The sequence below is a fragment of the Silurus meridionalis genome, chromosome 19 (assembly GCF_014805685.1).
Source record: "Silurus meridionalis isolate SWU-2019-XX chromosome 19, ASM1480568v1, whole genome shotgun sequence".
Taxonomy (NCBI): domain Eukaryota; kingdom Metazoa; phylum Chordata; class Actinopteri; order Siluriformes; family Siluridae; genus Silurus; species Silurus meridionalis.
The window spans coordinates 7,227,277-7,253,637 of record NC_060902.1 but is presented as its reverse complement, the minus strand read 5'-3'; the positions used below and the strand labels follow the sequence as shown (position 1 = coordinate 7,253,637).

Sequence of the window (26,361 nt, the reverse complement as noted above, 5' to 3'; positions counted from 1 at the left end):
TTCATTTGAAGAATGTTCCAAATAGTTGAATTGGACACACCTAATGTTTTTGCAATCTCTCGGATGGGTTTGTTTAGAGTATTCAGTCTAACGATAGCCTGCTAAATTGGCAATAATTGCTCTTGCTTTTTTTGGACCTTACATTAGGAGTAAACAGCAACACATTCCAAATATAAATGCCACCACTGACATCTTTAATTCTCCAATTTGTAAGTGAAATAGTGTTGCGTAGTAACGCAGAGCACCCGGTTGTCCAATTACTTTTGATCTCTTAATAACTCTTTTTTTTTTTCTTAATTTTTTCATGTCAACTCTAATATATTCTTGTAAGCTGATGAAACTAACGAAATATTTCACTGTTAAAATCTTTTCATTTGAACATTGCACATAAGTTTGCAAACAAGTTTTTGGATTGTAAAATCTGCTTCTGACTTGTTTTGAAGGTAACCGTGGGTGTCTATGACCCATGCACTCTGCCTCAACATCCTGGCTGGCCTCTCCGCAATTTTCTGTTCCTCCTCGCCAGTAAATGGTGAATTCACGCCATAACACTTCACAGCATGTCATAACACATCCCACTGGTAGTATCATTTATATCAACAAACTCGCACTACATTCCAGAACGCTGTTCGATATTTAGCTACGTCTTTTAGCTATTTTTGCTACATTTCATGCATATATTCATAATGAACATTTCGATTCAGCTGTAAATCGAAGCTTTAGCGAACAGTCACTTTGCAATTGAAAATGAATTAATAAAGGATTATAAGTTGAGAACAAATAAGACAGCGAGTGACATAGATGTTTACACTAACATTGTTGTAATCCATTTCTCCTGCTCTGTTTAAGGATGTTGCTGTAACTGTGTTTGTGTTTGTGTTTGTTTTTGTGTGTTTTAGGGGTTCACAGCTGGACGTGCTTGAAATTGTGTGCTTCAGAGACAGGACACTTCAGGGCTGTCGCTCAGTGCAGCAAAGCCTAGTTTTAGAGGTCAAACTGCCCAGTCTGTCTCCGTCTGCAGGTAATTTTCCCTCCCTGCTCTATCCAGAATAACCGCACACATGGTGCACACTTGAAATGCTAATACATGGTTCTGAACTACCTCAGCAGAAAGGTTAAGCCTTTGTTGTGTGCCATGAGCCTAGACAGTAACCTCTGGAGAATTTCTCCAGTGTTTCAAAGTTTTTCAACAAACAAGTCAAAGAAGTCCTTTACCTTTAAGACTTTCTTAAAGCTAATCCTCAGTCCATTCTTTTTATAAAGGGCTTAGGCACATCTGTGAAGAAATGTTTTCAAAATAATGAAATGCATTTTCCTGCTGTATTTTAAATGTACTTTTGATTTCTCATTTCTGATTGCTAAGAGATTGCTGATTCTTTTAATGTAACAGCAGCTCTGATATTAGCGCTGTCTGTAAATCTTAACACGGGTTTATATACTAAATGTGCCAGTTCTAATGCACCGCTTGTATAATTAATTCACGATGTGGTTCTTTCTCAAACTGTTACCACAACGTTGAAGGTACACGATTGTGGACGTTTATTTTGGATGTGGTAGCATTAAGTTTTCCCTTCAACTACAAGAGGACCCAAAGGACCCCTGTTCCTGCTTCTCAATGCCTCAGTGCACAAAACAAGCTCCATTAAGATATGTTTTACATAGGCTGACTGGTGAAATCATGAGTGACCTGCTATAGAGCTCTGACCTCAACTCTATTGAACACCTCTGGGATTAATTGGAACGTTGACTGCACCCTAGGCCTCCTCACCTCACCTACTGTACATCAGTAACCTGACTTATACCCTTATATGACATATACTCTTATACTAACCTTTGTTGCTGAATGAGCAAAAATTTCCCACGAGCACACTCCAAAATCTAGTGGAACATCTTCCCAGAAGAGTGGACATTCTTGTAACAGCAAATGTAGACTATATATATAATAGGATGTTTAAAAATCACATGCAGATATTATTATATCTCATTATATAATTATATATATATTTTTCCATTTTGACGAATGAACGGACGGAGCATGAATTACTGTAACCATGTCCTGTGGTCTGAGGAGACTAAGAAAAGTCTCAGCATGTGTGTTCAGCATGTGTGGTGATGCCCTGGTGAGGAGAAAATTGTGTCTTACCTACAGTCAGGCATAGTGGTGGTAGCATCATGGTCTGGGGCTGCATGAGTGCTGCTGGTACTGGGGAGCTGCAATTTACTGAAGGGGAAACATGGATTCCAACATCTACTGTAACATTCTGAAGGAGAATATGATGCCCCCCCTTTAGAAACTGGTCCGAACGACCAGCATAATACTGACCCCAAACACACCGTGAAGTCTAGACCTGAGCCCTATTAAGCACCTGTGGGTCTTCAAGTGGAAGGTGGAGAAGCACCATGTTTCTAACATCCAGATGCACCATGACATCATTATGGAGAAAGGGAAGAGGATCCATGCCCAGGAGGATTAAGACAGTACTAAATAATAATGGTGCTCACACAAAATATTGATTGACACTCTGGACACAGTTTGACATGTTCACTTAGGGTGTACTCACTTTTGTTGGCAGTTAATTAGACAATAATGATTGTATGTTGAGTTATTTTTAGAGGACTGTAAATCTGTGCTGTTATACAAGCTGCACATTGACTAAAATATATCCAATTTTCAGTTCCTTATTATTGTCCCTTGAGAACATATAATACAAATATAACATATAATAAATATTGAAAGGTGAGGGTTGTACTAACTTTTGTGAGATACTGTATATTAAAGTATATTGTGTAGATTTGGATTATCCACAGACCTGCTTTCCTAATCTGCCCCTGCTTTCCTAATCTGCCCTAAAACCATTTTATTTTTGTTTTGTTTGCTGTTGGTCATGTGGCTTTCTCTAAAAGGCATTTACAACTGACTTGATTTGATTCACAAACAAACTTTATTGAGTCAGTATGCAATTTCTAATATATTAAATAAAGTGGGTTTTTTTTCTTTTCCCTCAAAGCTTGTCCAAAGGGTGTGGGCTGGGAGAAGAACCCCAAAGGAGCAATGGGACCTAGAAGTGTCAATCTCAGTGAATGCATGGACCCAAAAAGGTATAGAATAAATAACACATATTTGTATAGCTATATTAATATACTGTCATTACTGGCTTTTACCTTATTTGGATTGGATTGGTTTTACATGGTGGACATGGAGTAATATAATTAACACCAGATGTATGTCTGGGGTTTTTAGTCCCTTTAAAAATTTATATATATATATATATATATATATATATATATATATATATATATATATATATATATATATATATACTGCTGATCTTTCAGGAATTCCACATCTAAAAGTATCTAGAGTTTACACAGAATGGTGTGAAAAACAAAAAAAAACAAACAAAAAACCTGAGTGAGTGACTGTCCTGTGGGTGGAAATGGAGGTCGGAGGAAAATGGCTCGATTGGTTTGAGCTGCCAGGAAGGATATAATAACTCATTCTCTCAGTTTTGTTTGAAATCTGGCCATTAGACTTGTCTCCCTTGTCAAAGTTGCTCAGATATTCATTCAGCATGACAGCTGTGAGAATTGACTGTTAGTCTATTGTGTATTAAAAACCCTTAGATCGGCCCTCATGATGTCATCATACTGTCAACATTATCAACATTCTGAGAGAGGTCATAATGGTTGTTCAGCAAAACATTGTGTGTGTGTGTACTCCAGACTTGCAGAATCATCAGTGGATCTTAATCTGAAGTTGATGCGCTGGCGGCTTGTCCCCTCTTTGGATTTGGATAAAGTTGTGTCCACTAAGTGTCTCTTGCTTGGAGCTGGTACACTGGGCTGCAATGTGGCAAGGACACTCATGGTGAGAGATGTGACATCAAATGTAGTTAATAATGTTCAATGTTGTTAATTAAATTTTATATATATATATATATATATATATATATATATATATATATATATATATATATATATATAATATCCTGTTATTACATTACATAGTCACTGTTTACAGAGTTGGAAAATATAATTTTAAACTAATTTAATTACTGGCACTCCTGCATGTTGTACTTTACACTGACAAATCTCTGCATTATCTGCTTGTAATGAAATAAAGGATACCACCTTAATTATTGAAATTATACTACATGTTCACAGCAATAGAGATAGTAAGCACAGGCCATATAAATATCTCTAAAAGCCTAAACACAGAATGTTTAATGTCAGAATGCTTGATACTGATTGGTTGGAAGGTTTTTGGTTAAGCTGCTAAGCACACAGGTTGTTTCGGTCAGTGCAACAGGTATAACCATAGAAGATAAACAAACAGAAGAAGATAATGTTCAAATTTAGAAATATACAGTGGTAAAGAAGAAATGTTTGTGGACACTTAAACTTAAGATTCGTATGTACTTTATCAACATGCCTTTCCATATTCACTCCACAATTACTGTTATAATTAATCTCTACTCTTCTGAGAAATTGTTCCACTTGATTTTGGAGAGTACTTGTGGAAATGTGTGCTCACAATTCAGCCACAAGGGTATTAATAAAGGCAGGTACTGATGTAGAGTGAGGAGTCCTGTGGTGCAATCAGCATTCCCTATCATCCAAAAGGTGTTTAGTAAGGTTGAGATCAAATCTATGTAACAGGCCGCCTCAAGATCTTTCACTCCATCCCATGTGAATGATATCTTAATGGAGCTCAGCACAGGGGCATTGTCATAATGGAACAGGTTTGGGTCTCCTAGTTCAATTAAAGGGAAAATTTAATGTGACTTCATTTGAAGACATCTAAACAATTGTGTGCCTACAACTTTGTGTGGAAAAGTCTTAATTGTGTCCCAATACTTTTTGACCATATCTCTTATATGTTTCAACTATAGATTTTGTTTGTTGTCTTGTTTCTAGGGTTGGGGAGTGAGACACATTACATTTGTGGACAATGCAAAGATCTCCTACTCGAACCCAGTGCGTCAGGCTCTATATGAGTTTGAAGACTGCCTGAATGGAGGGAAAACTAAAGCCTTGGCTGCAGTGGACAGATTAAAGAAGATCTTCCCGGGTGTGGTGAGGCAATTTACATGCTCATTTTCTGTCTAGCATTTTATTTCTGCTAAAGCACATCTCAAATGTTCCCCTGATGCCTTGTTTGCTCAGGCTTTTTGCCTTTTTAACTGCCTTTAGCCTTTTTCTTATCCTCTCAGGTAATTGTATATGTCTCGATAACTCAGGCCCTTTAGAATTATTGATACACTTGAAAAAAAATCTCTCTCTCTCTCTCTCTCTCTCTCTCTCTCTCTCTCTCTCTCTCTCTCTCTTATTTTGAACGAAATTTGTATAAAGAAATATTATGACTTAAAAGACCTAATAAACAGTACAAGATCAACTGTGTTGATTTAAAACTAAATCTGTATAGATAGATAGATAGATAGATAGATACACACTGAACAAAGTTATATTGGCATATCAAGATGCTGATTAGACAGCTTGTTTATTGCACAGGCCACAATAAAAGGCCACTTTAAAATGTGCAGTTTTACTGTATTGGGGGGTCTGAACGTCAGTGTCTGGTGTGACCACCATTTGCCTAATGCAGTGCATCTCCTTCCCATATAGTTGATCAGGTTGTTGATTGTGGCCTGTGGAATGTTGGTCCACTCCTCTTCAATGGCTGTGCGAAGTTGCTGGATTTTGGCAGGAACTGGAACACACTGTTGTATACGCCGATGAGGATGATGAGCATGCAGATGAGCTTCCCTAAAACGGTTACTGACAGTTTGAGCAGAAATTCTTTGGTTATGCAAATCAATAGATGCAGCAGCTGTCTGGGTCGCTGGTCTCAGACAATCTTCGAGGTGTAGATGCTGGAGGTTGATGGGATGGTGTGGTGTGGTGTGGTTACACCTGGTCTGCGGTTGTGAGGCTGGTTGAATGTACTGCCAAATTCTCTGACACGCCTTTGTAGACAGCTTATGAGAGAAATAAAATTATGAGAGAAATCAACATTCAATTCACAGGCAACAGCTCTTGTGAACATTCCTACAGTCAGCATGCCAATCGCACGCTTCCTCAAAACTTGCGACATCTGTGGCTTTGTGCTGTATGATAAAACTGCACATTTTAGAGTGACCTTTTATTGTGGCCAGCCTAAGGCACACCTGTGCAATAATCATGCTGTCTAATCAGCATCTTGATCTGCCACACCTGTGAGGTTGATGGATTCTCTCAGCAAAGGAGAAGTGCTCACTGACACAGATTTAGACAGATATGTGAACAATATTCAAGAGAAATAGGCCTTTTGTGAACATAGAAAAAGTCTTAGATCTTTCTTACATTTACTGTCAACCTGTTCAGGCAAACCTGTTGGTCCAGTGAGGTGGTTCAGAAACATATTCTCAAAACACTTCATAACAATAGGGGTGAGTACAACTGGGTGAAAATCATTCATACATTCTGCAGCTGAATGCTTAGGCAATGGTATGATGGTTGTAGTTCAGGCATGTAGGAACTGGGCTTGGGCCAGTGACAGGTTAAAAATGTCAGTGAAGACCTGTGCCAGTTGTCCAACGCATGCTCTAAGAACACGTCCCGGTATGCCGTCCGGACCAGCTGCCTTACACGCATCCACTCTGCTAAATGCTGAATAGAAGTCTGTTGTAGAGATGGAAAATTAGCTGTGAGCAAAAGAAGAGTCAGTGATTGAGGTGGTGTGTGTGTGTATATATATATATATGCACTGCTGGTTGGTGGTGATCAAAGTGTCTGTTTATAGTCTGCAATGGTCTGGATGTCTTTCGTTGCTGTAGAGAAGAAATGCCTCCCTCTGGCCACACCTTTACCATCCTCACAGCTGGTTTCACTCGTTTGATCAGTGCGAGGTGATCAGACTGAACCCAAATAGGGAAGGGAAATGGCTGTGTATGCCTGAGGTATGTTTGTGTATTCCTGATCCAGTGTGTTGTCTTCTCTGGTAGAGCAGAAGATATTATGGTAAAATTAGGATATTGTAAATATTGTAAATAGCATTTACTACATCTATTTAACCATCAATAAATAACTCAATAATAAACATATAATATTCTAGAAATTCTTCAAAAACATTTTTCATTGAACAATCTCTGCAGCAGAACCAGAGCTCCAAAAATCAGCTAAAATGCCTGTCTTCCATGAGCTTTGAAAAATCAGAATCATAGGCCAGTTATCCCTTGCACAACATTTAAAGCTCCTTTATATCCTCAGATTTGTGTATATGAATTTGCCTTGTATTTTCAGACCACAGGTTTGTAATTTATCCTAAATCCAGGGACCTAGATGATCTTTTGCCTGTATATCTTCTTGAAAGCCCTAAACCTTGGCCAAGTCTGATCACCCTGGCAGAGGCAACCAGGTTTTATGCAGAAACTCTCTTGGTGCTAAGCAGAATTAATAATGACATCAGTCAGTTACAAGAGCCCCTGAACCAAAAGCTGTAAAATCATCCCTAAAGCATCACTGATCCCACACTGATCCCACACTTTATTCTGATTTGGACAAAACATTTGAGGATTCTCTCTTGGAACACATTATTTAATATTGTTATGATGGTAGGGATTTTTCAGGCCTCATTCAGACCATAAATCTTCCAATCCTAATGCCACATTTTTACCATATTAATATAAACAAGTAATGTTGGAAAAACCTTAACCTTTTGAGTGTATTTTATTTATTTATTTATTTTTTTCAAACCCATGCTGCAACACACTCAGTCATAACTGTGTTCTCAGTTGTACAGCATAAATTAGATCCTGTGTAATTTTGTTGCCAAGCAACAAGGCCATTTCCTGTGTGTCGGCAGCATACTTGCGTCCCTACGCATAATCGATGCGATGGCACAGAAACACTACTGGTGGGACTGCGACTTCGCACCAGGCTTTGTGTAGGAATGTTGTTTATGTATCAGAGTTTTTTTTGGGGGGGGATTATTTTTTCTTCCAACAATTCATTCGAATAATTTGTCCGCCACTCCACGTTTGACTCCATCTAACGTTGCATCAACCTCCTCCCGAAGTGTCAAGATTATTCATGCTCAACAGCCTTTTCAACATGTCAAACCGGAAGCCAAGAAATTCAGGAGTGAAAAAAGAAAGAAATGTGTGTGCAGAAAAAAGTGCTAAGACTAATGCTCACAAAAACGTTTAGTTGGCTTGAAAAAAATAATTTCTACTGGATATATGTGTGTTAAAAATACCTGCAAAACAGCACTTCAAAGACTCCCTCTACTGTGGTCTACTGTATTATTTGTCCTGTTAGTGTTACATGAGTTCTTTGGTGTATTGTTTTTTATGCTGGAATCTGGAATCAAGACTATAAACACTTCCAAATGCACAAATGTTTGCTCTACGAGTGCATTTTGCGCACCAGATCACAACCTCTCTAGCAGAATTAATTTCTGCCACACAACAAAAACCATCAATGCAATGTTGAGTCCAAAGATTGCTGTAAAATCAATCCAGATGAATTTTATATATAATTTCTGTTAGTTAGTTCCCCCTGTCTATGTTAGTCATGTGCTCTTAATTACATAAATAATTTTTTAATATATGATATCCAAATATAACCTATTCCAGCTATCCAAACTTACTAATTTACTCCAAACAGCTAATTTTGATTTACATTGCAACACTATTTTTAAACCTAATTAACTAATTAAACCAAAGGGTATATCAAAAAAAGATTGCACTAAGCAAAAACCAGAATTAAAAAACAAAACATCCTGATGAACATGTGACTATAACTATATAACTATAATATAATATAATATAATATAATATAATATAATATATCATATATTATAAAGGTATAATATGTTTTATTTAAATCAATTAATGATTCTTACTAATAAAAATTTGGATTTTAAATAAAATTCAAGACAATGTGCATTTTTGTGTAAAACTAAAGAATATTTTGAACAGGTTTAATATTATAAATTATAATATACTATAGGTTAAAAAAAAAAAAAAGGTTCTGTAGCAGTAACTGCAACAAAAGCAGAAATAGAGCTCCAACGTGACTAAAATGCCCAACTTTTGGTGTTGTTTCAAAGCTACTGAGGAACATTTTAAGCTTTGTAATGTCTAATTATATACTATATATTGCCTGTTGGTCTTTGCAATGTGAACCTATTGCTCCACCTGAATTAACAAATGCATGTGGCTCTCTATATATTTAACACTATGGATTATGCAGATTGGGACCTCTGGTGCTTAAATAGTGTTCAGTAAATGAAAAACTGTTGATTTCATTTTCACAATGCACAGTATATTGCTTTTTTTTTGTTTTTTTTATTAATGAAAAACTGTGTCATATAGAAGGATATTCCAGACAATATTTAAAAGGAATTGCAAATTGTATTTGCAATTGCGTTTGCCATATGTGGACGCATAAATGGTTACACAGTCCAAACGTAATTGTAAATCTTAGAATTTATATTACTATATAATATAATATAATTTGTATTATATTAATATTATATCACTATAATTATCATTATTATAATATATTTTATTATTTATTATTTTATTATAATTATTCTATTAATATTAATATTTTATAATTGAATACATCATCGTGTGTTGCAAAGGACCTATGGTACTACCGTAAATGCCGGCTGACGATTTTAACTAGGATTTATTCTCGCTGTAGGGCTTATATTACGAGCACCTTGAAAAATCATGCTAGGGGTTATTTTTAGGGAAGCACGGTATTTAAATAGCAACATTAATGACCACTTTTGCTTTTCCGTTTTTTCCGCACCGTGTGTGTAGCCTGCCAAAACTCGAACAGAATCGCAATTCCTTTCGCGTTTGTATTACCAAAGACTTGCACGGCTTGCCTTACACTGAAAGCTGTCAATCAAGTGTCAGGGGTGGGACTATATTATTGGCCGTGTTTGTATTGGCAGGTGACATTGGCATTGTTTTGAACAATGGAGGTATTTGATGAAATTGTGGAGGACATTATGATCCTCACACAGCAAGTTGATGACTAATAAACTCCACCTCCTGTCTTTTACTCAATGCCACTGTCTCTAAACCATACAACATCACAGGTCTCACCACAGTCCAATTAACTTTCATACTCTACATGGAATAAGGTAAATATGGGTAGCAAATATCTAGAAAAACTATATGTTTTGTTTGGTGACCACGTTTGAAATACACTATATAGACACTTCTAGACATTTTTAATTCTTCCCCAAATTGTTCCCACAAAGTTGGATGTCTTTAAAGGCATTCATTTTCCCTTCATTAGAACTAGGAGACCCAAATGTGTGCCAGCATGACAATTTCTACAAAACACGTTTTTAAACATTCTTGCATTAAGGATTTTGTGATGCTTTTTCCAACAAGGTCTGAGACATTAATAGAGAAACCTTGGTCTGCTCTTTTATGCAGAACATGTTAAGCTTCTTTATAGTTTTTTTAAGTTTGTGCATGTAGACATCTCTGTTCAATTCTATTTTGTGTTTCTTAGTTGATCTGGAAGTATTTTTGGACCTTTGAGTCTGAACCTTCTAGCAGTGGCAACCAGGATCTTTGCAAAAGCCCCTGAGCTACAAAAGAGCCCCCGAAAATCATGAGGATGTGCATTAGAATGTAAAGTAATTACCCATGGCTAATTAAACATAAGCTCTCTGCTTAAGCTTTCAGACAAAAAGGCGTGTCTGAAGCATGTTGCCTTTTATGAAAAATGGTCCACATTATTATGCAGATCACCATCCTCTTTAACAGGGTCACCTGTACACCTGCTCATTCATGCAGTTATCCAATCAGCCAATTATATATCCAAAGCACATTGCATAAAATCATGCAGATTCAGGTCAGGAGCTTTACTTAATGTTCAGAATGGGGAGAATGTATCTCTGTGTCTTTGATCATTGCAGGGATGTTGGTGCCAAATGGGATGACGGAAATATTTCAGAATCTGTTGATCTCCTGGGAATTTCACACATACACCCTTCTCTAGAGTTTACACAGGATGGCATGAAAAAAACTTTAGTGGGTGACAGTTCTAGGGGTGAGAATGCCTTGTTTCTGATGGTCAGAGAAAATGGTCAGATTGGTTTGAGCTGCCTGGAAGAATATAGTGATTTAAATAATCCCTCTTTACAACCATAGTGAACAAGAAGGCATCTCAGTATGCAAAACAACAACCCATGACCTGGATGTCCTACAACAGCTCTACAACAGAAGGCTGCATTGTATTCCACTCCTGTCTGTCAAGAGCATAAGACTTTTGCAAACTGAGATCTTTGGCAAAGACTTAACCAAACTGGACAAAAAAAATCACCTGGTCTTCAAATGTCTAGTTTAAATGTGTATCCAACATTCGTGTTCTTGGCTGAAAGGAACGTAACCTGCTGTGTTCTTTTGCTGCTGTTATTTCAGTTATGATAGACTGGTCATTTATTGATCTCTCATCAGCGAAGTGTTTCAGCTTGCAGACCCTGTGCACATTGTCCAAAGTAGCTACATTTAGCTTTGATGCCAGTTGTGCACACTCTTAGCATTCTGTCAGTCAGCCAAGTCATGATGTAGTCCATACGTTTTCTTTCATAGTTTGGATGTCTTCAGTATTAATGTACAATGCTGAAAATAATAAATCAAATAAAAAACACTGAAAGAGAAAGTGCGTCCAAACTTGCATCGACGATGCATCGAATTTTAAAAAGTATGCATCAGATACAAGTTGGCATTTGTATCGTGATGCATCATTTTAACATATTTGCATTGTTAAAAATTATTTTTTTATATAATTATTAGTAGATGCCCCATACTTTATTATTTACAATATATTGTGACCAATATTTTATATGTAGATTAATTTCTTCTTGCTAAACTGTTTGTCAAGTGGGTTCCCTCTGCTCCACTGCTGCTACGTGAATATTATGTATCACAACACGGAGATAAGGGTTTATGCTGAGTCACCTAGAACAGTGGTCCCCAACCCCCGGGCCATGGGCCGGCACCGGTCCGTAGGTCAGTTGTTACTGGGCCGCACAGAAAGAATACATAACTTACATTATTTCCGTTTTATTTATTATCTGATTCTGAACAATGTTTTATTTTGGAAAATTACCAGATTCCCACCGTCACATCTGTCTACTCACTCTTGATGCATGTCATGATGCCTCGGTCACATGTCTTACCTCCATCCGCTACCTTCTTAAAGGGGCTGCTCTGGCCGGAAACACATAATACATTACCGCTAAACTCAAACCCCCAAGCGTGCAAAATTACCCAAAAAAACCACAGTGGACTCACATTTATTATTATATTTAGAAAATACCAGTTTTTATGCCGGTTGTATCATTTTATTTTGTTGTATTTGTCTGCCACACCTTAAAAGCCGGTCCGTGAAAATATTGTCTGACGTTAATTCCGTCCATGGCACAAAAAATGTTGAGGACCGCTGACCTAGAATATAGATTATCATGGCAGAGGTAGAGCTGCATCTTTCTGGAGACAGAACAGGAAAATAACCTTTGGTTTCATTTAATCTGTTTTATCTTTTTTTTTTCGCACTACAATGCAATGAAAGTGAGAAGTCAAAGAAATAAAAGTGTACTATCTACACCAGGGGTCACCAACCTTTTGAAATTGAGAGCTACTTCTTATTAATGAATCTTATACTAATTAATGTAAAGGGCTACCAGTTTGATACACACGAGTCGAAATAATACAAACATTCTGAAATACCAAATTTGCTCAATTTACCATTAATTATATGTTGTTATTAATAATTAATGATAGTCATCTATATTTTAATATCGTCATTTTCAAATTCATACTAATGCAAGTGTGATTTAAAAAAGAATAGCAACAAAAAAATAGATGCAGCTCACTGGTAATTGGCGCTATGGTAAGCTATTTTTAGAAAAGGCTCGCGGGCGGCTCATGTGGTCCTTGCAGGCGACCTAGTGCCATGTTGGTGACCCCTGATCTATACAATATAAAATTGCATAGCATCGGATCACAAATCAAATCGCATGTCGCATACATACATACATACATACATACATACATACATACATATATATATATATATATATATATATATATATATATATATATATATATATATATATATATATATATATATATATATATATATGCACAGTATATGTATGTATATATACAATGTGTGTGTGTTTGTGTGAGTGTAATTGTAGCCTCTTAAGTTAGTGATAGTGTGTTTAGAGGCAGGCACAAGAAGAATTTGGTCTTTTGTGTGTCTTTTGTGTGCATGATACTAATAAATGGTGCGTTATATGAATAGTGACAGACTGTCTTTTATTGCAGCTTGTTTTTTCATGCAAATTTTATAGTGTATCAGTCATCAAGAGAGAGCTATGAAAACTTCAAATGTAGACAAAAGGCTGGAAAACACAATCAGTGAAACCAGTCCTAAACATAACCAAACACTAAGCTCATGCTAATTATCTACACTGTCTGTGCTGCTTGTCAACCTGTCTATGTAGACAGCCAAAGTAATATAATACCTCATATTCATGTTGGAGTTATTCCTTAATAAATTTACTTGCTCAATTATTTTTTTTTGCTTAGAAAATTGGACAGGCCATCATGAGGAATTGTTATTTTTTTTTTGTCCTTAAGTGAGCTGAATTATTAACACTAGAGAAGCCCAAGCTCTGGCTTGCTGTCAGTTATTAGTTTCCGCTCTGTGACATTAATAACGAAGCCAAATCCTATTGCATTGGACAAAAAAGATAAATGTCTTGACATCTTTGCATTAAATTATCTCTGAACCGTTCATGTGAAATTTTGAGCTCAGACTGAGTCATCAGCGATGTGACTACATCTTATGTGATGCGTAGTCCCTATGCACATGTTTGAGTGGAGATCTGAAGCTAACTGGCATTTCAGATTATTTCTGACAGTTGGCATTTGAGTCTCATTCATTCTACTTAAGCTCATTCCAGAATAATCAGGAACATCCTGTATTTTCTGTCCTAAAGATTTAAGGCCAACATGGAAAGGTGGTAAAAAATAAGGCATTACTTTGATTGTTCTTTATAATGGTTGCCATTTTTAAGTAGATTTTAAACATCTGGTAGGATTAACAAGGTGCTCACTTTGTAATTCATGACTATTCTTGTGGTCTTTTGCTGTTGTTCAGCTTCAATTTTAGATTTTTGTGAATTCTGAAATGTTTTTCTGTTACCATTGTAACAAATGGGTGTTTCAATTATCTGACGGGTTTGAGCTGACTATCATTCTTGTCAGCTCAAACCCGTCTGTCTTCTGTGGGTGGAAAACCCTTGTTATTAAGAGAGAGAAAAATGGCTAGTTTGAGCTGCCGAATAGGATAACTCAAATACTCAGTCTTCATAACAATGCAAAGCATCTCCACATTTATAAAACATGAAACCTTGAGTAGAATTTGCTATAAAATTAAAATTTAGGTTCCACTTCTGTCAGCCATTAACAAGAAGCAAACTGAAATACACACAAACTGGATAGAAAAAAAAGTAGTCGAGTATTCAAATGTCCAGTTTGAGTGAGTCTGTACCCACACAATCTCCATATTCTAGTTTTTGGCTTATAGCTCATCCTTCTTAAGGTTTGATATTTTATTGAGTTCTGCTGATTTTCTGCTCACTATTGACAGAGTGATTATTTGAGTTGCTATAGACCATGGGTCACCAAATTTCGGACTCCGATCCGAATCCGGACCGCAAGATGCTTCCAGCAAAGCCTTTTCACATCATGGAATAAATATATGCCAAACGCTATTTTCTAATTGAATCAAATGTATATCAGGCACATGAAGGTCAGCTCAGAAGAGCTGTTTGGGTCGTACAGCGTCACGGGTCGCTACTACAGTTGCTATGCCCACTGTTGCTACGATCAGACGTGCAGTTTGCACGTGCAGTGAAGGCAGAAGAGAGCGCTGTGCAAACGGATGAAACTTTCAGTGAGACAAAGCGATTCTCAAAAACAAGGAAAGTTGATGCTGAAATCCGTTTTTCTGAGATGAATGGGTGGAAAGATATGCATTTATTCTTCCTGCGTCGAGATTTTTACGAGGCCTGTGTGTCTCATTTGCTCGGAGTCTGTTGCGGTTGTCGGGAAGTAGAAACATTAAACGCCATTACGAAACTAAACATAGACGCATGGAAGGAACTTTAGGTATATAATTATTTGGACCTCAGCTGGAGGGTTTATTTATTAGACCTCAAGCTATTTTTAGTTGAAGACCCCTGATATAGACATACTATCAGCTCCAGCCAACATGGAGCCATATTCATCTCAACTGATAATCAATATCAGAAACCAATAAGATCAGGATTTGTATAAGTTTGATTTTGTGATCTTATGAATTTCACTTCTTCCTCATGATGTACAATTACATGCATAAGCAAGTATGAAAGTGTCCGTTGAATGTGAGAAAAATGGACATTTATATTTATTCCTTGTTTATTTTGTTTGTTCTTGCATTCTTGTTATCTTGCCTTATTTAGTTCAGAATGCAGGTGCAGAGGACATTGAAATTCCAGTGTTTCGTTTGTTCATTTTGCAACAAGATTTAAGATTATTTACTTGCTTTCAAGCTGAGAACAAACGAAAAAGACCTTTAGCAAAAGAAGAAATTATGAGTGTGTGAAATGTGGTGTTTAGTACATTAAAGAGGCATGTATGGATATTTAATGATGTTTATTGTACTGTACAGTATGTGAAAATATTGTGCAGTTGCTACATTGTAAAGTAGCCTATTATATAATCTTTGAAAGTATGCAGTTCGGGCTGCTGTAGGTGGGGTTAGAGGTTGAGGTGAGTTTACATTACAAAGAAGGAAATTCCTTCCCGTGTGTGTCTGCTTTTTTTTAAGCCGTCCACACTCCAAAATCCTCATGACCTCCTCTGCATAATGCTTGCTTGTTCTATGTGGTGAATTAGACTCCTGCTCTGTTTACACACTGCTCATAATTTATTGATGTTTCCTGCATTGATCAGCTCCTCCTGTTTGGCTAATGAGCAGTTCATACCTTACCTTTGCAAAACCCCTATGTGATTAGAGCTAATTAGCTACTGCTCTGTTATCTCAGCCATAATTAATGCTCCTGCCATACTTATCTCACACACTCGCACATACGCAAAACACACACACACTCCTAGAAATCTTCTTAGTGGAATACTCATTTCAGGAGACACCAGAATGTGAGTGATGTATGATTCACTTCAGTCTCCTCAGCATCATAGAATCGCATAGATCTTTTTTTTCCCACTTTACTGTTTAAATGAATAATCAAAGGAAGTCCACGGGTCACAGTGGCCCTATTATGCGCCTCTGTGAAATGTTCGGCATTAAAGCACAACAGACCCGAGCAGACATCATTAAATATACAGCGCCTGTGATTTAATAAGCTTTTCATTAACAGGATGTATGAAAAGCCAGGCAATGATAAAGTGACCCACTTTAATGCAGTCAGGCTGCTATTAATAGCTTAAGCAAAATACAAGCTCTTGCCTCGTGTATCTTATCTTTATTCATTTTTTTTAGACTCACTGGTGTATTTTCGGCCTCTTATTTCATTCCTTTCTCTTCTTTTATCCTTTCCTGGTAGGAATCAGAGTGACCAGCAACAGGTTAAATTAGTCAGCCATGATTTCTCTGTCCTTAGCCACAGATTCAAATAAAATGAGGTGTTCCCTGAGTATAATAAGGTGGGAAAGCAGTCACAGGATCAACATTTCTTTGTTTGTTTAATGAGCGTGGGGTGGTGTCTGTCATCCCAAATTTCATACAAGTGCACTAAACAGTAGCCTTTTGCCAGTTGCCAGTTAAGGTAGCATTTGATGTTGTTGATAAAAGAAAAGCAGTTTGTTATGTCTTTGTGGGAGCAGGGTATTTCTTCAGATCCTGGGTTTCAGCTCCACAGTAGATGCGAGGCATGTGAGGGTGGGAAGGAAGACTCATGGAGACACCCAGCATGTTATCTGAGCGTTTATTGTTAGTTTCAGTGATTTATGCACAAGTTAATGCTCTTTCTCTGATTGGGGAGGTTGTAGCTCAGTGGTTAAGTCTTGGGGTTACTGATTGGAAGGCCAGAGGTTTGAGCACTGGTATAGCCAAGCTGACACTCTTGGGGACCTTGAACCTCTGTGCTCCAGGGGTGCTGTAACATAGCTGGGATATGTGAAGAAAGAATTTCACTGTGCTATAAAGTACATATTACAAATATAAAGCTCCTTCCTTCCTTCCTTCCTTCCTTCCTTCCTTCCTTCCTACCCCGCCCCCAAGCCCCCCCCCCCCTTCATTTCCTTTCCCTTCCCTTCCTTTCCTTTCCCTTCCCCTACCTTCCCTGTCTGAATAGTCTGGCCATAATAAGCCACAGTTGAAAATCATCAGTTACCTGTTGGTTCACCCACATCCTCTCCAGCTGATGCTCAACCATGCTTCCATCCACTGCTACAACCTACATTACTTGTTTAATTTTCTGAAGGTTGTGTTGGATCTTTTGCACCTTCTAGAAACAGTGAAACATATGGTTGATCATCTGTGGCACCTCTAACACTCATACATGCACTCGGGGAACTTAAAATGATCCAATCTACCTACTGTTTTGGGATTCACCAAAGCTTATACTGAAACCCCTGCACCACATCAGTATTATATAAAAAGAAATATATTTCTTGCATAATCAAAATCTTTTCTTTTCTCTGGCTGTTCCAGAATGCTAAGGGATTCAACATGAGCATCCCCATGCCCGGCCACCCCGTGAGTTTTTCTGAAGTGACAATTGCTCAGGCACAGAAAGACGTCGAACAGTTGGAGGAGCTGATCTCATCCCATGACGTTGTCTTCCTGCTTATGGACACTCGAGAGAGTCGATGGCTTCCCACCGTCATCGCAGCTAGCCAGAGAAAGGTATTAGAACTTCTACTGCTCTGAATAATACATCAGTGAATTCGTTTTTTTCTAGTCTGTAATTGGCTGTAGAAAAGGTAGCATGTTTTTAGCGGGCCAAAAATAACCCATAGTACAGAAAAGGTATTGTAAATCTCTTTCTGTCACTGCAAATTAGTAGCAAAGTAAGAAACATGAGCTATTATGTGTTCTAAAAAAAAAACCTCTTGCACTTAATGTATCTACTCTTCCAGCTTGTCGTGAACGCAGCTCTCGGGTTTGACACCTATGTTGTAATGAGACACGGCCTTAAGAAACCCAAAGACTCAGACACAGGAGACTCCAGCCCTTCATCATCCTTCTCTGCATCAGATTCCTCTTCATCCTCGACTCCTGCGACACCAGGTAGGATAGAGACTAACACTTTATTCGTTCATTTTACTTTCCCGTTGGCAAAAAAAAAGTGTATATGTATATAGTGCAACCTTAATACTCACGGGGGTTACGTTTCATGACCCCTCGAGAGTAACAAAACATCGCGAGGTTTTGACTCTCCCCTTTTGATGTTTCCTTTTTCAAGGGGAATTGTACTGTACTGTAAACTCAACAAAAATTGTGAATTACTTATCATAAATGTTTTATTTCCTATATTAAATGAATAATACAATCATAAAATTGTTTATTATAAAATAATATAAATAATAAAATGGTTAATTTATTAGTGCAAACATTTTGAAATGTTTCTCCGAACTTTCGAGCGACTTATATATATATATTAAGCTATTAACGTAAGTGCACAGAATGAATGGTTTGAAAATTGAAAAACCGCCCACTAGGGTAATAGTTTTGCTAATACTACTTTTTTTTCCCCTTTAAACACGTACAGCTGAGCCACAGGCATACATTTAATTATTTATCAATTTTAACTATTGTTCATCTACCGTTCAACTTTAAAGGAACGCCGGCAAGAAGTTAACATAAGGTGCAGGAAAGATTATAATCCTGTTTTCCATATGATAACCTGTGTGTAATTTTATCCCACAAGAATAAACAGTTTCAACGGTCATGAATGTGGAGGGAATGCTAATGATGACTTTGCTTGACCTTTTATGGACATCGCTGTAGCACAGTTGTTTATCTCGTATATAATCAGGGGTACATTACACTAACGGCCATGAATAAACATTTGGAATGCTCATAAAATATTTCAGTGGGGTTTTAAACTTTAAATCCTTATTTAAATTTCTAAATGTATCACTCAGTGTAAAGAACTATACAGAAGAGACAATTGGATGGAGTGCAAAAGAAAAGAGAGACGTGTTTTTGCGGAGACAATCCAATTCTTCTTAAAACTTCTTCATTTCATAAAAAAAAAATTTTATATCATTGTTTTTATAAGTGGTATTAGAATGCAAGTAACTGCATTGCTATAATGAGCAAAAATAAAAGGAGAAGAAGGGATAGATATTAAGGTTGTTTCACTAGATGGACTTGGTGTTTAGGTATTTCTTGAAGGGGTTTAGGGAATAAATAATATGTAGCGTACCCTGTTTTTATTTAAAAAATTATAATTAATAAAACTAATTTCATTTTAAAAACTAGTAATGCAGTTTCCTTAATACTTTTCCTTCAGTTAGCAAAACTGAAATGAGAAACCTACAAAGCATTAGGGTTTGGCAAAGATACATCAAAATGTATTTTAAAATATAATAACAATTGTAACTTTTTTACACTTTAACCTCAAGTGTATCAAACTAAATTACAAAATACAGCAGCCAAACCATATATTAAAATAAACTACTGTATTTTTGTATTTTAAAAATACAAAAAAATACTTTTACAGGGGAGCATGAAATTTCTTTTTTTTTTAAACCTTCTATCAATTGGCCTATTTGATCTACTTTATCTTTTCAGCATTACACTATTCATTTTATTAAGTAAACAATGTTGGATAGCAACAGCATTTCTCTGGCTGAGACACGCAATAAATCTGACATATGCAACCGGTAACAGATCAAATATTCACATACATTTCCCTGTGATCTACCAGATGAAGGTTATTTTTAAAGTAAAACAGTTAAATGTTTAACAGTTTGCGAAAATTCAATTGTATCCTAATTTAGTTACTTGGTGTTCTGTAACAAAGGGCCTATTTTCTGTCAGCAACACTAAATCAGTGACAAACAAGTCATTCATAAGAAAACAACTGATGGTACCTGTATTGATAGCAACTAGTTTCTAACTAATTAATCATTTAATTGTTAATCATCATTATAATAATATATTATGTGTCAGGCAATCAATCATGCAATGGTATGCAAAATCAATACTCGGCAAACAAATATTTATTTATCAATCACTGGACACTTATTTAAAATCTGGCAGCCTGCACGATTCTTACCTTCAACACCTTTTTCCATATGGATCAATTCTCTATTCTGATCTCAACATATCTGGGTAAACTACTGAGTAAGCACCAATCAGAGGCCGCATTTTATGATGTCATAAAAAGTGTGAAGTATTTTGCGGTATTTTAAAATGCAAAAATCCAAGACACTAAAGTATTTTGATACAAAATATGTAGACATTTTTATCAACCCTTTTATATACAAATGACAAAATCCTATTTTATATTTGAAAAACTTATTTGAAATATATATATCATAGAAACTGTCCATCCCTGCATAGCATTAGCTACGTATAAACTGGATAATCAGGGACAATGGTGGCCATGGACATTCTTTATAATTGAATTAAAGTTTGTTAATATTTAATGACGGTTATATTTAGCTTGGATTCACTAGGGTTGATTTAGAGATGTGCAGGGTTTATTACTTTGGATTTTGTGCAGCTGCAAGTACAGGTAGTCGTCAACTTACAACCTATGCAACTTACGACCATTCGACTTTATGACCACAATCGCTAGCCGCGGCGTACTTTATTTTTTTACCAGCTTCCGGCATAATTTCACAGTACTGTACATATAGCCTACTTTACTTACGACCAAATCGTTTTACGACCGATTTGTCGGTCCCAATTGTGGTCTTAAGTCAACGACTACCTGTAAAGTACTTTTTTGTGTAGCTAATCATTATTGTCAGCCGCTAATGAGTAACTACGTCTTTATTTTTTAAATACTTGCAAATTGCTGTCATTTCCTTTCATCTGTTCATTAGTGTTCCATGAGTAGGCTCAGTCCACATAGTATTACATGATGTTTATTGGTATTTGGAGTTTTTTAATGAGTGATAAGTGAGCACAGAATTAAAATATTGGGATAGGACTGGCATCAGTACTAATGCTTTTTTAATCTAAACATCAAGTAAAGTATGAATGAAAAATCTAGCATAGATTTCTGATAGAATACTAGTTTAACATGATTAGACTGATGTCAGAGTGTTTCTAATAGCGATGGCTGTCTATTCAAACTAGCATGACCTCAACATGCCTCTACTCAAGCTGTGCTAAACAGAATGTTGAAACCAGATGGAATAGAGATTTTATGCAACTCTACATAAAAAAACCTACATCTTTAGCTTTCACTTACTGTATTAGTACAGTTTCTACAAGCTAAAATACTCTTAATTACGACTTGAGGAAGTAAATGAATAAATTTAAGTTATGCATTTTAAAAGTTGTATCGGAGAAACAAGCGTTATCAGGCGGTAAAATAAAATTCAGGTGAAGTGCAGAAAGACGCTGGAATGTCACCAATTATTTAAACTTTGTGCTGCAGATCATGGCCCGACATCGATTATGTTACAATAGCAATCATAGATTTTATTTCTCTTGGGTTTTATGCAATTTACAGCTCTAAAATAAGATATGATTTCCATTGATCTCTTTTAGGCATGTTTGAAAAATGGATATTCCATTAAAAAAAGGGAAAACTACACACCCCTTTTTTCTGCTAGTGCTTTCATGATTGTCTTAGGGGTAAAAAGCAATAGGAGGAAATGAAAGGAATTTTTTTAGAATACGGTAATCGCTCGTTTATCGCGGTGGTTACGTTCCAAAACAGTGATAAACAGACGCCACCCCAAAAATGCTATTTTATGTATAAGGAACTGTACTGTATTAACATTTTACTTCATATTATAATTAATAATCATATTGTTATTAAGCAATTTCCTTATTTCAACATAAAACGCCATAAAAACAATTCCCTATAAGTTTTTTGCTGTATCGTGCAATCCGCAAGAGACTGGGAAAATCAGCCAAACAGATTAGTTATGTGGTAAATGATTCGAACCGGGGTAAAGTGGGGAATTACTGTATTTTTCTATTTCTACCCACACAAAAAATGGCCCAAGACCAAAAGGGCAAAATATAATTTTTCTTAATGGTCTTAACATTAAATCATTTGTCAAAAGTTGAGAAAGAATTAAAAAATAAACAAAGTAACTCATCTTTTCTTTTGGATTTTTTTTTTTTTTTATCTTTAAGCTTTGTTGGTAAAATTGTAGACAGATTACGTTTTTTTATAAAAGGAAAAGTCAGTGTTGTTTGGCTTCACATCATTTTTCAATAGCCGTTGAATTTTTTATCAAACATTTGAATCATTATAATGATTTTATCTTGTGTTCACAAAGTTATACATTTCCCCATTTCTGGATTTTTCCCAAAACATTGGGGTAAAACGTGTTTTGTCCTCGCTACTTTTTTAGCTAATGACTGTACTTTTGTACTTTTTTGAATAACAAGTTGTTTAGGTGATGTTTTTTTTTTTTAAACATCCTTTTCCAGTCTCATTTACATATAGGGAATCTGGGGATGATATGCAAGCTTATTTAATTTTACAAAATGTAAAAACAATTTTATATGAATATAAATATATAAATATAAATAACTGCATGATAAAAATAACACCCCTCACATTTTAGCAACCATTGTAGTCTATCACTGTAGTATATCTAAAGGGTTCAAACTACAGAAATTTGGATATATTTTAGAGTAGTCAATGTGCATCAAAGAGTTATTAACAAGCAGAAATGAGCACATACTGTATTTATATATTTTTTTAAATGTTGTACTGTTCATATTTTCAGGAACGTCTCTGTTCTCTAACATACCTGGACACCGACTCGGTTGTTACTTCTGCAATGATGTTGTTGCACCTGGTGATGTGAGTTTCCACGCTTCCTTTAACAATCATTAGTTCTCATTAGATGTATCTAGATTTATTCATTCATCCATCAATTCATTCATTCGTCCACCCATACATTATTCTACCCATTTATCATTCATTTATAAAAATTTATCTTTCCATCCATCCACAATCTATCTTATTGCATCTGTCCATTACCAATCTCTTCGATTTTGTGCACTGATCGCGCAATTAAATTCCATCCATCCATCCATCCATCCATCCATCCATCCATCACATATTGCATACTTATTTATGTTTGGATTTCATACTGTAGTTATAGAAATATGTCCGATACCTGTACATATATGGCACATATAATTAAAAATGGCCGTTTTTATATATGTAACATATTTTCCCAAATACACATATATATAACACATATATGCGTATAGAGTACATGTCTTTATATGGGTAAAGGATGTTTATCCTTGTATTTATAATACAAACACATTGTAATTGTGTTATACATAAAATTTACTTTTTTCCAATAACTTATTACTTACTTTATATAACTACGTTTTGTTTCCTTAATTCCATTAAATAAATGGTCAAAAAACTTTAAATTTTTTATACATTTATTGTTGTTTTACAATTGATTCCAGAGTTGAAAAAAAGAGCAAGCAGCAAGACACAATGCAGTACTTTTAAAGTATTAAAAGCAATTGTTTAAAACCAGCTCAGAACACAGGTGAAGTGCGTTTTTTCATGCCCGGTTGTTTTCAGCGTGACGAATGATTCCCATTTCCTGTTGCCAGTCCGAGTGAGCGGCAGGTCAAACGTCAGAGGAACATCATCCATATTTATGATGTGGTGCGGCCCGATTCAGTGGGAGTGCATCTGATTTAATATAAAGAGTTTCATTGGTTCAACTGAACCCGTTCAGCAATTTTATTGGTCTAATGTTATGGGGCTCAGTTTTTTGGATTGAAGCTCGTGAAACCGGAAAAAAACCAGGAAAAATCCGTAAATTAGCCGCTTCACAGTAGGGATGGTGTTCTTGGGATGGTACCCATCATTCTTCTTCCTCCAAACACGTTTAGTGGAATTATGACCCAAAAGTTCTATTTTGGTCTCATCTGACCACATGACTTTCTCCCATGACTCCTCTGGATCATCCAAATGGTCATTGGCAAACTTAAGACATGCCTGGACATGTGCTGGTTTAAGCAGGGGAACCTTCCGTGCCATGCATGATTTCAAACCAAGACGTCTTAGTGTATTACCAATAGTAACCTTGGAAACGGTGGTCCCAGCTCTTTTCAGGTCATTGACCAGCTCCTCCCGTGTAGTTCTGGGCTGATTTCTCACCTTCCTTAGGATCATTGAGACCCCACGAGGTGAGATCTTGCATGGAGCCCCAGTCCGAGGGAGATTGACAGTCATGTTTAGCTTCTTCCATTTTCTAATGATTGCTCCAACAGTGGACCTTTTTTCATCAAGCTGCTTGGCAATTTCCCCGTAGCCCTTTCCAGCCTTGTGGAGGTGTACAATTTTGTCTCTAGTGTCTTTGGACAGCTCTTTGGTCTTGGCCATGTTAGTAGTTGGATTCTTACTGATTGTATGGGGTGGACAGGTGTCTTTATGCAGCTAACGACCTCAAACAGGTGCATCTAATTTAGGATAATAAATGTAGTGGAGGTGGACATTTTAAAGGCAGACTAACAGGTCTTTGAGGGTCAGAATTCTAGCTGATAGACAGGTGTTCAAATACTTATTTGCAGCTGTATCATACAAATAAATAGTTTAAAAATCATATATTGTGATTTCTGGATTTCTTTTTTTAGATTATGTCTCTCACAGTGGACATGCACCTACAATGACAATTTCAGACCCCTCCATGATTTCTAAGTGGGAGAACTTGCAAAATAGCAGGGTGTTCAAATATTTATTTTCCTCACTGTATGTTCATATACGGTCATGTATCAGATTTCTGTATAGGATCTTTTGGTTTGGTTCATTTCATTGAGGTACAAATATATTTGTTTGTTGTAATTGATAAAATTAAATTGATAACTTAGTTATATCATTTGGATCAGTCACTCATTTTATATTTTATTGACCAATGAGAATGTTTAGAATTTTTGTCTAATGTATGTGCCATTTTTATCCAGTCGACCCGAGACAGGACTCTGGATCAGCAGTGTACGGTGAGCAGGCCTGGTCTGGCTATGATTGCTGGAGCTTTGGCTGTTGAGCTAATGGTTTCCATCCTACAACATCCAGAGGGGTGAGCATTACATAATATCTATACATAAACCGTTCCTAGTTTAGTCTCACACCTTGTGCTTATGTGACCATTAACCACTTTCCTGTCTTGGACACCAAATCAATCCCTTGGCCCCGTTTAGAGCACAGAAGTAAGCAAAAGAAGAGCTCAACATTATGCTCACACCTGTGCTAAAATGCCACAGCATAACAACTGTGTTACTGTAGCATATGATTTTTACTTTATTTTCTAACTTTTAGCTCAAACAGCAAAAGGAAAATATACCTTGAGTTAAGTTTCCCCGACTTTACAAGAGATGAGCGCACACAGAAGATATTATAATGTGACATATATCGATACTCATAAAATGACTGATGAATATATAGATTTAAATTGTTGTATTATATAAAGTGTAATATGAATTTACAATGAATTCATCACAATAAATTACAGGATAAAATCTAAAATCATGATTTTCATTTTAAAGCAATTAGTATGCTGCTCCAAATACATAACTAATGCTGCATAGTTTTTTAAGGAATTACAACCCCAATTTTAAAAAGTTGGGATGCTATACAAAATTTTAAAAAAAAACAGAATGCAATGATTTTCAAATCTCATAAACCCTTGTTTTATTTACATTAAGGAAATGTACAAATTTGGCATGGCATTGGTAGCTTCCTCTCTTTCTTGCTGGGAGTTTTGGGAGAGCAATGTTGCCCTTTTTGTATCTAATACTGGATTCTAGCTGCTCAACAGACCTGGTTCTTTTTTGTCATGTTTTTTGTTTCATGATGCGCCAAATGTTTTCAATTGACGAAAGGTCTGGACTGCAGACAGGCCAATCCAGCATCTGAACTCCTCTATTCTTTAGCCATGCTGTTGTATTAGATGCAGTATGTGGTTTAGCATTGTCTTAGTGAAATATGCAGGACCTTCCCTGTTAAAAAAGTTGTCTGGGAACTAAACCTATATATACATTTCAACATTAACAGTGCCTTTCCAGATATGCAAGCTGCTCTTTTCATAGGCACTAATGCACCCCATACCATCAGAGATTCAGAGTTTTGAATTGTGTGCCATTGGT

General features: G+C 36.3%; 1 protein-coding gene across 1 annotated transcript in view; it reads left to right on the top strand.

Annotated features, from left to right (window-relative positions):
- atg7 (ATG7 autophagy related 7 homolog (S. cerevisiae)) overlaps positions 1-26,361 on the top strand; it is a 114,233-nt gene that overhangs the window by 21,234 nt on the left and 66,638 nt on the right. The window contains exons 8-16 of the mRNA XM_046875725.1: positions 444-532; positions 900-1,021; positions 3,009-3,099; positions 3,724-3,868; positions 4,918-5,076; positions 17,746-17,940; positions 18,174-18,324; positions 22,968-23,044; positions 25,180-25,295. Of these exons, the coding sequence (XP_046731681.1) occupies positions 444-532; positions 900-1,021; positions 3,009-3,099; positions 3,724-3,868; positions 4,918-5,076; positions 17,746-17,940; positions 18,174-18,324; positions 22,968-23,044; positions 25,180-25,295 (1,145 nt within the window). The remainder of the gene's footprint in view (positions 1-443; positions 533-899; positions 1,022-3,008; positions 3,100-3,723; positions 3,869-4,917; positions 5,077-17,745; positions 17,941-18,173; positions 18,325-22,967; positions 23,045-25,179; positions 25,296-26,361) is intronic.